The sequence below is a fragment of the Coenobita brevimanus genome, chromosome 72, assembly GCF_032717465.1.
Source record: "Coenobita brevimanus isolate Jiangsu-jjx chromosome 72, ASM3271746v2, whole genome shotgun sequence".
Lineage (NCBI taxonomy): Eukaryota > Metazoa > Arthropoda > Malacostraca > Decapoda > Coenobitidae > Coenobita > Coenobita brevimanus.
The window spans coordinates 20,631,865-20,644,930 of record NC_137025.1 but is presented as its reverse complement, the minus strand read 5'-3'; the positions used below and the strand labels follow the sequence as shown (position 1 = coordinate 20,644,930).

The window sequence follows — 13,066 nt, the reverse complement described above, 5'->3', positions numbered from 1 at the left end:
AACCCCCACGGCTTTCCAATTCCTCAACAGCTTCACAGTATTCTTCATTTCTGCCATTATTACATTTCCTGGCCCTACATTCCTTCTCTGCACATCACCAACTTAATAATGAAAGAAATTTAAATATTGTGTGTATGTTAGGTGGTACTTGTTATGTGTCCTACATCTTTCTTGGATCAAATTAGATATGTGCAGAGAGTTTTGACTATGTAGAGCCAAGATATCAGAGGTTTGAATGATTATGTGTCCCATTTTTGGGACACTGGTAGTTCTACTTTTGTGTTTTCTCTTTCTAATTGTGAATACTGGCACTACTCACCTCATTGTTGATTGGGTATTGGTTGGGATGATGATGATGATAATGATGATGATAGTGATGATGTGTTCATTTAGGATGATGATCTGTTCATTTAGGATGATGATGATTTGTTCATTTAGGATAATGATGATACTGTATTTAGAATGATGATCATGATGATACTGTATTTTAGCATAAAGAGACTTGTTACTTAAACCTCACCTTTGTTAGATTACACCCTAATCTTCTTTCCTGCCCTTCCAGAGTGGCTGATGAAGACACACCAAAACACCAGGTTAAGAGACTCAGAACAGATTCAGAGGAAGCAAAGGAGGGGGTAGGAAAGACACAGAGGCAGGTGGAGAAGCAGAAAAAAGATCAGAAGGAAGGACAGGAGATAGATGGCAAAGATATGAATCACAGCCATGATGCAGAGGCGATTACAAGCCTCTATGAAATCAGCTTGAAGGATATAAGGTAAAAATAATTGAACAGTCTCTTTAAGGTAGGTTGTACATTTTTTTTTTTTTAACCCTTTGCTACATTGCGCATTTATGGTCGAGAGAGAGGGGGAAAAAAAAAAAAAAAGCCCATATGCCTTAACTCGACTGTAGTCCACTTTCTCTGTTTTTTTATAACCTACGTGACTTTACTCTGCCACTCTTGGGTGAGTGTGGCCATGACACTAGTTGCTGTAGCTGCCACCGGCATCGGGTGGCAGCACTTTTCGTGTAAACATCCAACCTGCCTCGACTTGTGGCTGACCACCCTCACACCACCTACGTGCTCGAGTTCTGCAATGGACCCTTTTTTTTAACCTTCTTCAGGTAAGATTTATGCTAGTTATCTAAATAACATCAAGATCAGTGCATACAACTGACCTTCAATATATGTGCAACGCCAGAATAAAGCGCCAATACATGAAATACGAGTGTTTTCTGTTGGGATCTGATCAGGTGTTTCTATCTATTATCGTTGTCTCACTGTGTTTCACATATCATCTGTCTGTTGGAGGTATACAGGTTTATATATACGCAAGTTATTGTAGCTCATTCTGTTTGAATTTATACTAGAAAAAAAGTGTACGTGGGTGATAAAGTTATTGTGAATAGATCGTTTTTAGGTGTAGGCCTAGCATGGGAAGAGCGGTGTTTTTTCCCCTCTGTCGTACACATCTCTCAAGTGTGATTAGAGGTAAACCGCTGTGATGATGCCCCAGAAATCGGAAGACTGGATAAACTAACTAAGCATTTTGTATTCAAATTTGAAAACAAGAAACATAAGCCAAACTGCTGTGTACTAAGTATTGAGCCCTCAGAGTGTAAGCTGAAATGTAAGGGACAGTGTAAAAGAAAACAAATTTCATACTGTTGCAATGAATGTATCAGTAAACCTGCATTGTGTCTCATCCCCTGTTCCAATATATATCACACTCAGAAGGTGTACAAGAGGGTATGTCAATGTTAGATGGGGTAAATAAACTGTAGTTACATTATTTCTAGTTTTCAAGGAACATGATAGAATGTGATCCCATTATAATTATATTTTTGATTGTTTAGATTTGCCAGGAGGTCATCATTTATTTTTTTGGAGTATCACATTATTATTTTCCATGGAAACTTTGGCTGTTCAGTATACTTTTGTAGCTGTAACACAATAAAGCATGGATAATTTATATTTTTCAAGTAACCTGACAGAATGTGATCCCATTACGATTATATTTTTTACTGTTTAAATTTGCTAGGAAGTCCTCATTTTATTTTTTGGAAAATCACATCATTTATTTCCATGGAAACATTGGCAGTATACTTGTGTAGCTGTAACACAGTAAAGCATGGATAATTTGCAGCCTTTATGATGAATTAGACTACATATACTCCAAAATTAATATTTTTAATGAATTTTTTAAAATGCAGTTTTATGTAATAAAAAATTCAATTTTGTCAAAACTTTCAGCTTTCAAGCATTTCTAATGCTAGATACAAAAACCGTATATATACATAAAATCAAAACACTGGAAAAGCATTTTCATTTTTGGCTGTAAAAATGCCTCCCAAAGGGGGCTGTGCCAAAATTGCCAGCATTAGCCAGAGGGTTAATATATATAAGGTCTGTTTAGAAAGTATCCAACCATAGGCTTTAGAAAATAAATAGCTAACCTGTTGAGCTAGAACACTAACCCTTCTCAAAGTAGGCCCCTTCTGACTTGACACAAGTAGCCCAGTGTTCATCCCACTACCTGAAACATTTTTCAAAGCCAGTTTTTGGTATCTCCTGCGGGTGCTTCATCACATTCATCACGATCTCTTCTCTCGTCTGAAATCGGGAACCTTCAGCGGAGTTTTGAGCTTGGGGAATAACCATAATCACACAAAACCATGTCTGGTGGGTAGGGAGCCTGCCAGACCTGTGGGATGTTGTGTTTAGCCAAAAATTCCTGAACCAGTTGAGAAGAATGGGCTGGGGCATTGTCATGGTGCAGCTTCCAACTTGCCACTTTCCGAAGGTCTGGTCTCTTCCCCTGAACTGCGACATGGAGATGACAGATAACGTTGAGATAGTAATGTTTGCTGGTAGTCTGACCTTCTGGTGCGTATTCGTGATGCACAACACCGTGGTGGTAAAAAAAAAACTGACAACATGCGAGTGCATTTCACCTTGCTGCAGACCGGTCATGCTTTTTTTGTCTGAGGTGACCCTGCATGCTTGCACTTTGGATTTTGGGTTGTACCTATAGTCCAAGTCTCATCTCCAATGATGACATTGTTCAGAAAGTCTGGATCATGATTTGCACAGTCCAACGTATCTTGAGCAATGTTCATCCAAGAGAAGAGATTATGACGAGTGCGACGAAGCGCCTGCAGGAGATACCGAAAACCGACTTTGAAAAATGTTTCAGGCAATGAAGGAACACTGGGCTACATGTGCCAAGTCAGAAGGGACCTACTTTGAGGGGGATTAGTGTCCTAGCTCAACAGGTAAGCTGTTTATGTTTTTAGAGCCTAAGGTCAGATACTTTCTGGACAGACCTCATATGTTTTTGCTTATGTAGACAGTATCCTGTACTGGAGAGGTGTGATCAGAGGCAGTATTTAACAGACTGATAAAGTCAGGTAGGTATAAGTTAAAATCTCCTAGTCAGGGTGGTAGGCTTATCATAGGTTCAGTCCTAGAGGGTGACTGGAGGTTTTTCAGTTGTGTAATGCCACCAAGGGGAGTAGGCTGGTTATCCAACCCTTAAATGCACTAGACTTTGGTAACTTAGCCTCAGGCACATATGCCTTAATGTATTAAATGAGATTGAATGTTACTGTTTGTAAATGAAGTAAGAATGAGAGTTTTTATGCAGAGCAAGTGTGGGTGTGTGTTATGATTTGTGAAGATGGGATTGAAGGAAGAGCTGAGAGTTACTGAATGAGAAGATAATTAGGAAATTGTCATGACCTTGGAGATATGACAAATAGTACTTAATCCAGTTTTAAATGATAGATATAAAGATCTGTATCTGGTGTGCTGTTGCACAAAGCTTGACCATTTAATTTACCATTTGTTATTAGAAAAAGATACTGTATTAGCAACTATTCTTACCGTTCTCCACCTTCACTTGGTGTGCACCGTTAGTACCCTCAGCATCTGCACAAGTGGAACCATAGCCCATTCCCACCTTCATATGGTGTGCACCATAAGTACACTTAGTGTTTGTGCAATTGGAACCAATTAGGAGGGGGAATGCTGTTTAACCCTAGACAGGCAGACCCCCCCCCCCCTGCCAGTGGTTGAGTTTAGGCAGACCAGGGCCTATGAGACCCACACATTTTTAAAAAATAAAAAAAAAATAAATTATAGATATTATAGATTAAGAAGATTGTTGTATTTCATGTTAAAAAGTAACCTTTTCTGTGTAGTTTAAAGTGTTCAGACATGAAAATATATAGTCATGGGTTTGTGTTTGCATGTAAAACTAATGAGGTTGTGTTGCTGACATCTTCAAAACCACACATTTTATCTATCATAATGATAATTAATATACTCAGAAAAAAATACAGTTGTAAATTCTGTGTATGGGGGCTCTCCTGCAGTTTCACCACATGTTGGACTTTTTTTTTTTTTCCTACCCTTATTATTATTGTTTACAACATTGTAGGGATTTTTGTGCCTTGAATCAAAATTCTGTCTGATGCAAATAATTTTCCCTGTAAGGTTTATTATTTGTAGTACAAAATTAGTCCAGTATGGAAGTGTCATCTGATGTAATTACAGTCAGGTATTGATATATGAGGAGTCTCGTGGACAAGGGGCGAATGCGCCACCCCCATCAAAAATGAGTTATGCATGTTTTCCGATAGATGGAAGCACTGAAAATCTCGTGGTGAAGAGCGTTTTCTGATTCCGACCCATGTGGGTTCAGAATTCTAGGTTCAATCTCCCTTGTTTTGCACACATGGAGGGGAGGAGGAGGAGGGTGGGGAGGGTCTGTGATTTCAGAGCTGTAGTGGCGAATGTCGGCACGCGCCCAGCCAATGGGCGAGCGGCTCCCTCTGTCAGAGTTAAAGGGCCGCCTCTCAGCCAATCAGACGCGTGCTAGCACCCCCGCTAGTCATCCCGCCAAGCACGTGAATGAAGCCTGGCTTTGTTTACTCTCCAATGACGTCCTCAACTACTAACCATTAGGCCCCCCCCCCCCCTCTTCATCTTGGTGTGCGGTTGGAGTTGTAAATAGTTGGTGAGTATTATAACTTCATTGTGTCAGTCATTAACAATATAATGGTTATCATACACACAATAAAACAACCTGTTGCCGATAAGGAGGTGAAAATATTTAATTAATAATTATAGGAAAAATATTAATTATGGGAATTTTTTGGCTGAAAATTTCACAGTATCTTAGTTTCATTTACATCTAATACAGGAATGAATTTCAAGTTGATTGAACAATAATTACTATATGCTGAAAAAACACCATCGCGTGTTTTACTGTGTGTGTGTGTGTGTATTTACCTATTTGTATTTACCTATTTGTAGTATACAGGAATTGAGCAATGCTCGTGTTGTCCTGTCTCCATATCCACATTTATCAAGTCTACCTTTACACACATGAATGTTTTTCTCATGCACCACCTCTTTGTCTAAGTCGTTCCAAATATTTAAGAATATACCTAATTGTGATATACACGGAATGTACTATGCTCGTGGGTTTCCGTCGCTGTTTCTCAATAAGTCGAATTTAACTTTAAACTCGTTAATGTTTTTAGACTGGACGATCTCTTTGTCCAGGCTATTCCATAAGTCTATACTTCTGTAAGGAAAGCTATATTTCTTGATATCCTTCAAGCAGCTTGACTTTTTCAATTTCATTCCATGTCCTCTTGTTGCTCTCTTATCCCATACAAACAGATCTTCTTTGTCAATTTTATCTACTCCCACCATGGTCCTGAACACCGCAATCATGTCTCCCCTCTTTCTCCTTTCCTCTAACGAAGGCAAATCCAGTTTTTCCAGCCTCTCTCTGTATGACAGGTCTGTCAGACTGGGGACCATCTTGGTTGCTGTTCTTTGTATTCTCTCAATCTTGTTTATATCTTTCTTTTTGTGTGGGGACCACACTACCGCTGCATATTCTAACCTGGGGCGGATCATGGCCACTATCAATTTTTTCATCATTTCCTCATCCATATAATGAAATGCTACTCTTATGTTAGTCAAGAGCTTATAAGTCTCTCCAACTATCTTGTTAATGTGCTTTTCTGGTGACAAACTATCTTGGACCAGCACTCCCAAATCTTTCTCTTCTCTCCTTTTTGTGATTAATTCATTACCCAAAAAATAATTCAGTGATGGTCTCCTGGTACTTTTACCCATTTCCAATATTTTACATTTCTTTACATTAAATTTCATTTCCCACGTCCGGCTCCAATTGTGTATCCTATCCAAATCCTCCTGCAGTATTTTACAATCCTCCTCAACCTCTATCTTCCTCAAGATCTTTACATCATCAGCAAACAGACTCGCATAACTGTTCACTCCATCTACCATATCATTTACGTAAATCAGGAACATTACTGGCGCCAACACTGAGCCTTGAGGGACTCCACTTGTTACTTCCCTCCATCCAGACATCTTTTCCTTTATTACTGTCCTCATTTGTCTGTCTCTCAAAAAGTCTCTCATCCATTCCAGAAGTTTCCCCTTTAGTCCTCCTATATATTCTAGTTTCCACATTAGTCTCTTATGAGGTACCTTGTCAAAGGCCTTCTCTAAGTCTAAGTACACACAATCCACCCAACCATCTCTCTCCTGTACCACATCAATCGCTCTTGAGTAAAAGCTCAACAAGTTTGAAACACATGACCTTCCACTTCTGAATCCAAACTGACATTCAGCCAAAATATTCATCTCTTCCAGATATTTTATCCATCTGTCTTTCAGGATTCTCTCACACAATTTTGCGACCATGCTGGTTAGAGACACTGGTCTATAATTCAGGGTTCTTCCCTGTTTCCTCCCTTGTAAATTGGTACCACATTTGCCCTCTTCCATTCTTTTGGCACTTTCCCCTCTTCCAGTGAGCATACAATTAAGCTGTGAATTTTATCCGCCAGTTGTTCTCTGCATTCCTTCAGTACCCAATTAGAAATTCCATCAGGTCCTGGGGCTTTCCTTACATCTTGAGTTTCCAGTAATTTATACACTTCCTGCACCTCCACTTTTATATCTTTCATCACCGGAACATTTCTAATCACTCCCTCCCCTTCCACAAGCTCCTTTTCTTTAGTGAAAACTGACTGGAAACGTTTGTTCATTATTTCTGCTTGCATTGCCGCATCATTAAAGACCTCTCCATCTACTTTCAGCTTGGTGATTCCTTCCTTTTGTTTCAGTTTGCCATTAACAAATCTATAAAACAGTTTGGGTTCATCCTTGCATTTGTCAATTATACCTTTTTCAAAATTCCTTTCTTCTTCCCTACGTATTCTTGTGTATTCGTTTCTTGTTCTTTTATATTCTTCCTTTGTTCTGTCGTTACCTCTCTTTCTCCAATTGATCCACGCCTTATCTCTCTCCTTTTTGGCTATCATACACCTTCTATTAAACCACTCCTTTTTCCTGTTTTCTTTCCCTCTTACTCTTGGTACAAATTTTTCCACTCCCAAATTATAGAGGTCTAGAAAGATATCCCACTTCCTCTGTATCTCTCTTGTTTCTCTGAATTTTCTCCAATCCGCATTTTCAAAAAAGTTTCTCAATCCTGTAAAATTTGCTTTGCCAAAGTTGTATCTTCCCTGTCTATGAAGCTCGTCTCTTGGCTCGACGTTTCCTATTAACATCTGGAACTCAATGACCACGTGATCACTTTTTCCCAAAGGACAGAGATATTCCAATGATTCTATTACATCAGGTTCTTTGGTGAACAGTAAATCTAACCTTGCTGGTGTGTCCTCACCTCGAAACCGTGTCTCTTCTTTGACCCACTGCGTCATCACATTATTCATTATTATATTTAATAACATAGTACCCCACAAATCCTCGCCGCCTCCCGAGTACCATTCCTCCCAGTTCACCTCTTTACAATTAAAGTCACCCACCAAAATTATATTATTGCTTTTCTCAATTATTTTTTGCAAGTAGCTAGCCATATCTGACAACATCTCATGGTATTCGTCATCCTTCCATGCTCTCGTCTTTGGGGGAACATACACTACCGCCATATCTCTCTTAACATTCTCTCCAGTTTCTAATTTCATATATATCACTTCAGCCCTGCCTTCTCCCATTTCCACAGTATCTACATTTATGTTGTTCTTCACTGCTATCATCACTCCTCCTCCCCTTTTTTCTTTTCTGTCTTTTCTCCACAGTTTGTATTTACCATCTCCCAAATGAACATCAATATCTTCTCTTAATTTGGTCTCTACAAAGCACATGACATCAGGTTCATGCTCTCTCAAGAAATCATTAATTTCGATCCTTGTCGATATGAAACCATCAACATTAGTATATATCACCTTCAAATTATTTTTGACATTATTAATACCCTCTTCTCTCCTACTCTCTGTCCGTACCACTTCCTCAACTTCTGATCTTTCACAACCATCCCCCCTAATTTCCTTCACTTCTATTTCCTTAAATACCATTTCCTTACTTTCATATCCAATACTCTCCAAAAAAAAGTATTACGTTCTTCCTCTGTCCTCTTATCATTTTTTTCCTTTACTTCTTCCTTTAATGATTTTAAAGCTTCTCTTTCTTCTTCATTCAGATCTTTTCTTATTATAATATTTTCCATCCCCGCCTCTTTGCTTAATTTCCAGGTCACTTTAAGTATCTCATTTATTACACTTTCTGATGTAAACTTGACTCTCATTGGTCTTGTTTCCCCTTTCTTATAAGGCCCTATCCTCCTTACTTCCTCAATTTCTTTTACCCACTTGTTTCCTTCGGGGTCAATCTTGCCTAATATTCCTCTCACCATGTTCGTGTCTCTCTCGAGTCTTGCGAACCTAACCTTTTCTTCCTCTTCCCTGTTTCCAAATACTACCACACATCTGTTCCTTTCTACCGTTTCTCTCACTATTTTCTCTTTTTTCTTCAGTATTTTCACTACATTTTCTTCCATTTCTTTCTTGTTCATTTCCCTTTCTTCCTGGATGATCTCTCTTAAGCTGACCACTTCTTTCTGTTCTTCTTCTACGTGTGCCCACTTTGCCTTGTGTTCTTCTAGTACATTACTCACCTTCTCCGTTTTATTAGTACTCTCTTCAAGTTTCCTCCTCATTTCAACATTCTCCCTCTTCAAATTCTTAATCTCTTCATTGGCTGTTTCGTTGGACTGGATTAGACTCTGTATGGTGGTTTCCGTATTTCCTGACACATCCTTTATCACTAGATTCTCTACTTTTTTTTCGAGTTCACTAATCCTCATAATTAATGTTTTCACTAGGTCCATGACATTAGTATTAGCATCAAATCCTTGAAATTCCATTCCCTCATTGTTTACATTTTCGGCCATCTTTAACGTACCGATCAAGTACCTAAACAGCTGTTACCAATAAGCCACAAACATTCATGTATACTATTGCCAACAAATCTTTACATTTTTGGTAGTCTACCAACTTTCATTATTTTAAATTTAAAGAAAGACCCTAGGAGACAGGACAGACAAAATTCCTGAAACTACTCAAGGTCAGGAGCGATGCCAGGGACGTCCTCTCTCTCCGGCTGTTCGTGTGTGTGTGTGTGTGTGTGTGTGTGTGTGTGTGTTTTCATTTTTTCCTGCAGTATAAATTTGCCTCTTCCAGAGGATTCTAGTGATATATAATAACATGCTATTCTATAATATTCTATGTCCGCCACCTATTCCTGAATTTTAAACGCTCATAACAAAAAAAAAAAAAAAAAAGGGCGCATTCGCCCCTTGTCCACGAGACACCTCATATGTCAGTCTGGTATCCGATAAATTGATAAAACAGTGAACTAAACGTTATGCCTAGTTTCACAAAAATGATGGTGAAATTCATTGTCTGGTCATCTGTCTGCAGTATCTATCTACCTATTGCCAGATGCATTAATCCTGTAAGGGGTGGCCACAAACAAATTGCCTCCATTTTGCCCAGTTCCCCGCCATTTCATTGCTCTCCTCCCAGCTCACACCCCCCTCTCTCATATAGACCTTTTCCAGCGACATCACGGAAATCACGTGATTTTGTTTACGACTCCATATTGGACGCAAACTCCTCACAGTAATGGCTGTCCAGACAGCGCTGTCAGAGATGAAACTGTTGCATATATGCAGAAATCTGAATCAACACCACCAAGATCTGTACAGGAACAAGATAAAATGTTTGGGGCTAGATCCTTACACCATTTCTCGGGAGAAATTCACCAGTTTCAAAGATTGAGGACCGAAACCAGATCTCTGATATGGCGGTCTCTATCACTGTTTGGTAAACACTCCATCAAAGTTCACTGGGGCATTCTTCAAGGTAAACAGACATGTCATATTGTATATGCACAATGTAGATAGCTGGAACTAACATATGGTACCTGTAAATCATCTTGGTAATCAGTAAATTATTGACATGGGACCACTGGGGGAGGAACTGTATACACTGACTAATCGAAATGAATGGAATAGGTTTCTCAGTAAGGTACCCTAGTTGCTGCCCCGTAGTTAGAAAGTTTCAAGCATAGGCTAGATAAGTGTATGACAGGTATGGGTTCCATACAAAATTTGTCATTCTTGTAGTCACACTCCTGTGAGAGCTGCCTAGCATGGGCCTGTATGGGCTATTGTAGGGAGGGCAAATTAGTCACACTCTTATGAGAGCTCTCTAGCATGGGCCTATTAGCCCACTGCAGTTATCCTTTCTTCTTAGTCTTCAAGTTAGGTCCTACGTTAGGTTAGGTTGGTTGGGTTAGCTTGGTTTGGAATTTAAGAAAGTAATTTCCGACAGAAATAAATATCAGATTCAATTTAATCACACTATAAAACATTAGAAAATTAAAATTTTAAGCTTCAGGGTGAGTTGGGTGTAATTCTGGAAATTTATAAAAAAAATTATTTAGGAATTTTCAGTAATTATAGGCCTAGATACACACAGTGTATATACTGTATGTTTAAAGTAGTTTTACATAAAATGCATAATTGATAGTATACTGTATGCCAAAACTGTCAAAATTACTCTTGAAATTAACTTTTACATTACAACTGAAACATAACATTAGCACAGATTTAAATTAAGGTAATTTATTTCATGCTGATGAGTAGGCTACCACAACATAAAACTAAAAGACTTCAGCAATATAGTTTTAATGATTTTACATTTTATGTTAACAAAAAAATCTTAGTAGCTACATACCTGATAAAAGATAAATAGAGGAGGCTATTGATATAAGTACAGTACATTATTTATCCTCTTATTTGTAATTAAAGTATTTTTGTACTAAGTGAAAAATGTATATTCAACTGGAGCATGTATATATTGATAGTTTTGCTTTCTGTGGAACAACATTCATTTTTAAATAAAATAGAAAATTATAAATAGTAGTACTAGTAATTATGCTTCAGTTGTAATTGAAACACTGTTCAGCACACAGGCTCACAGTGGTGTATAGCAGTTTTATACTGAAATGTTGAACATTGTTCTGTACTGCTCTATTATTAAAATTATCCACCATGACACAAATATCAATTTCAAATGAATCACACTGAAAAACATTGAAAAAATGAAAATATAAGCTTTAACCTAACTTAACCTAACCTCCTTACCTAACCTAACCTGACTTCAAGTATGACCTAACCTATAATTTAATCGGTTTACTGGCATCTAACATCCTTGACCATCACTGCTATATCCGATTTGGTTTGGGTGAAACTCTGGAATAAAAGCAAAACAAGGCCTGTGATGTGGACCCTCCCCCTCTTTTCCCATGCACACACATGGCCATGTGGGTCTTTTGCTCTGTGACGTTAACATAATCAGGATATCCCATGACACCTACAACAGCTAAGAATGGTAAATATGCCCGTGTCTGCTCACAAATCATTGGCTCACCTGATATGATATGCTTACTACAGAGGCGGGAGTAGGCCGTCGGCTGCCAATTTTCCCTCTTCATGGCAGCTGTTCAATTCTGTTGCCTTTCCTCATTGGCTAGAAACTGGTAGAAGTGTACCCCACTTCCAGTTTTCTACCTTGCCTTACAGCCGAAGACAAAACAGTGGAATATCATTGTGGATTCTGCAGTTCTCTCTCTCTAGACGTCCGACAATTTGCTGTCCAATGTGGCACCGTAAACAAAAGTCACATGACTCGTGACGTCACGTGGAAAAGATCTATACCTCTCCACTCCATCCCTCCATCTCATCCTTGGCCTCCCCCTCCTTCTCCCTCCCTCCACCTCCCTCACATCGTTAGTCTCTTGCTCTCCATCCCCTCCATGTAGCCAAACCACCTCAGTGAATTTCTCCTAAAGCTTTCTGTCACATCCATATCCACACCAGAACACTCCATCACTTCCTCATTTGTCAGTCTGTCTCTCCATGTAATGCCACATGCACCTCTCAGATAACTAATTTCCACAGCTCTCACTCTTAACTTATGTCCCCTAACAAGGTCCAAGCTTCACTTCCATATGTCAGACTTGATATCACTGTACTGTCATGAAGCTACTTTTTTACTTCCATGCTCACTTCCCTGTTTCTTATCACTGCTTTCAAAGCACCAGCAACCTTTTTTCCTTGTACCCTTTCAAGCACTTCACCATCCAAACTTCCATTCTTGTTCATCACACTACCCAAGTTCTGAAATGCACTTACATTTTCCATTTCCTCAGCATCCAACATCACTGTACATCTAGTGACTTCATTTCTTTCGAAGACCATAACCTTACTCTTCCCTACATTCATCCTTTGATTCTGTTTCTTACACACTCTTGCAGACTTATTCACCTTGCCTTGCAGTTTCCCTTTGTCTTCACTTAACAGTACAGTATCATCTGCCCTGTCTCATTAAAGCCACTCCAACATCCACTGTGCAGCCTTGTATCTCTTTTATAACCCCATCCTTATACAAATTGAACAACCATGGAGACATGACACATTCCTGTTTCAATCCAACATTCAAATAGAAAAATTCACTTAATTCACTCTCCACACGCACTGAAGCCTTAGCTCCCTCATACATACTCTTCACGGAATTCAACAACTTCCCATTTACTCTATATATTCATAACATATTCCACATTCCTTGTCTATCCACCCTGTCATAT

At 38.9% G+C, this 13,066-nt stretch overlaps 1 protein-coding gene across 1 annotated transcript in view; it reads left to right on the top strand.

The window, feature by feature from the left end:
- LOC145407183 (queuine tRNA-ribosyltransferase accessory subunit 2-like) overlaps positions 1 to 13,066 on the top strand; it is a 123,619-nt gene that overhangs the window by 84,620 nt on the left and 25,933 nt on the right. The window contains exon 8 of the mRNA XM_080278215.1: positions 563 to 775. Coding sequence (XP_080134341.1) covers positions 563 to 775 — 213 coding nt within the window. The remainder of the gene's footprint in view (positions 1 to 562; positions 776 to 13,066) is intronic.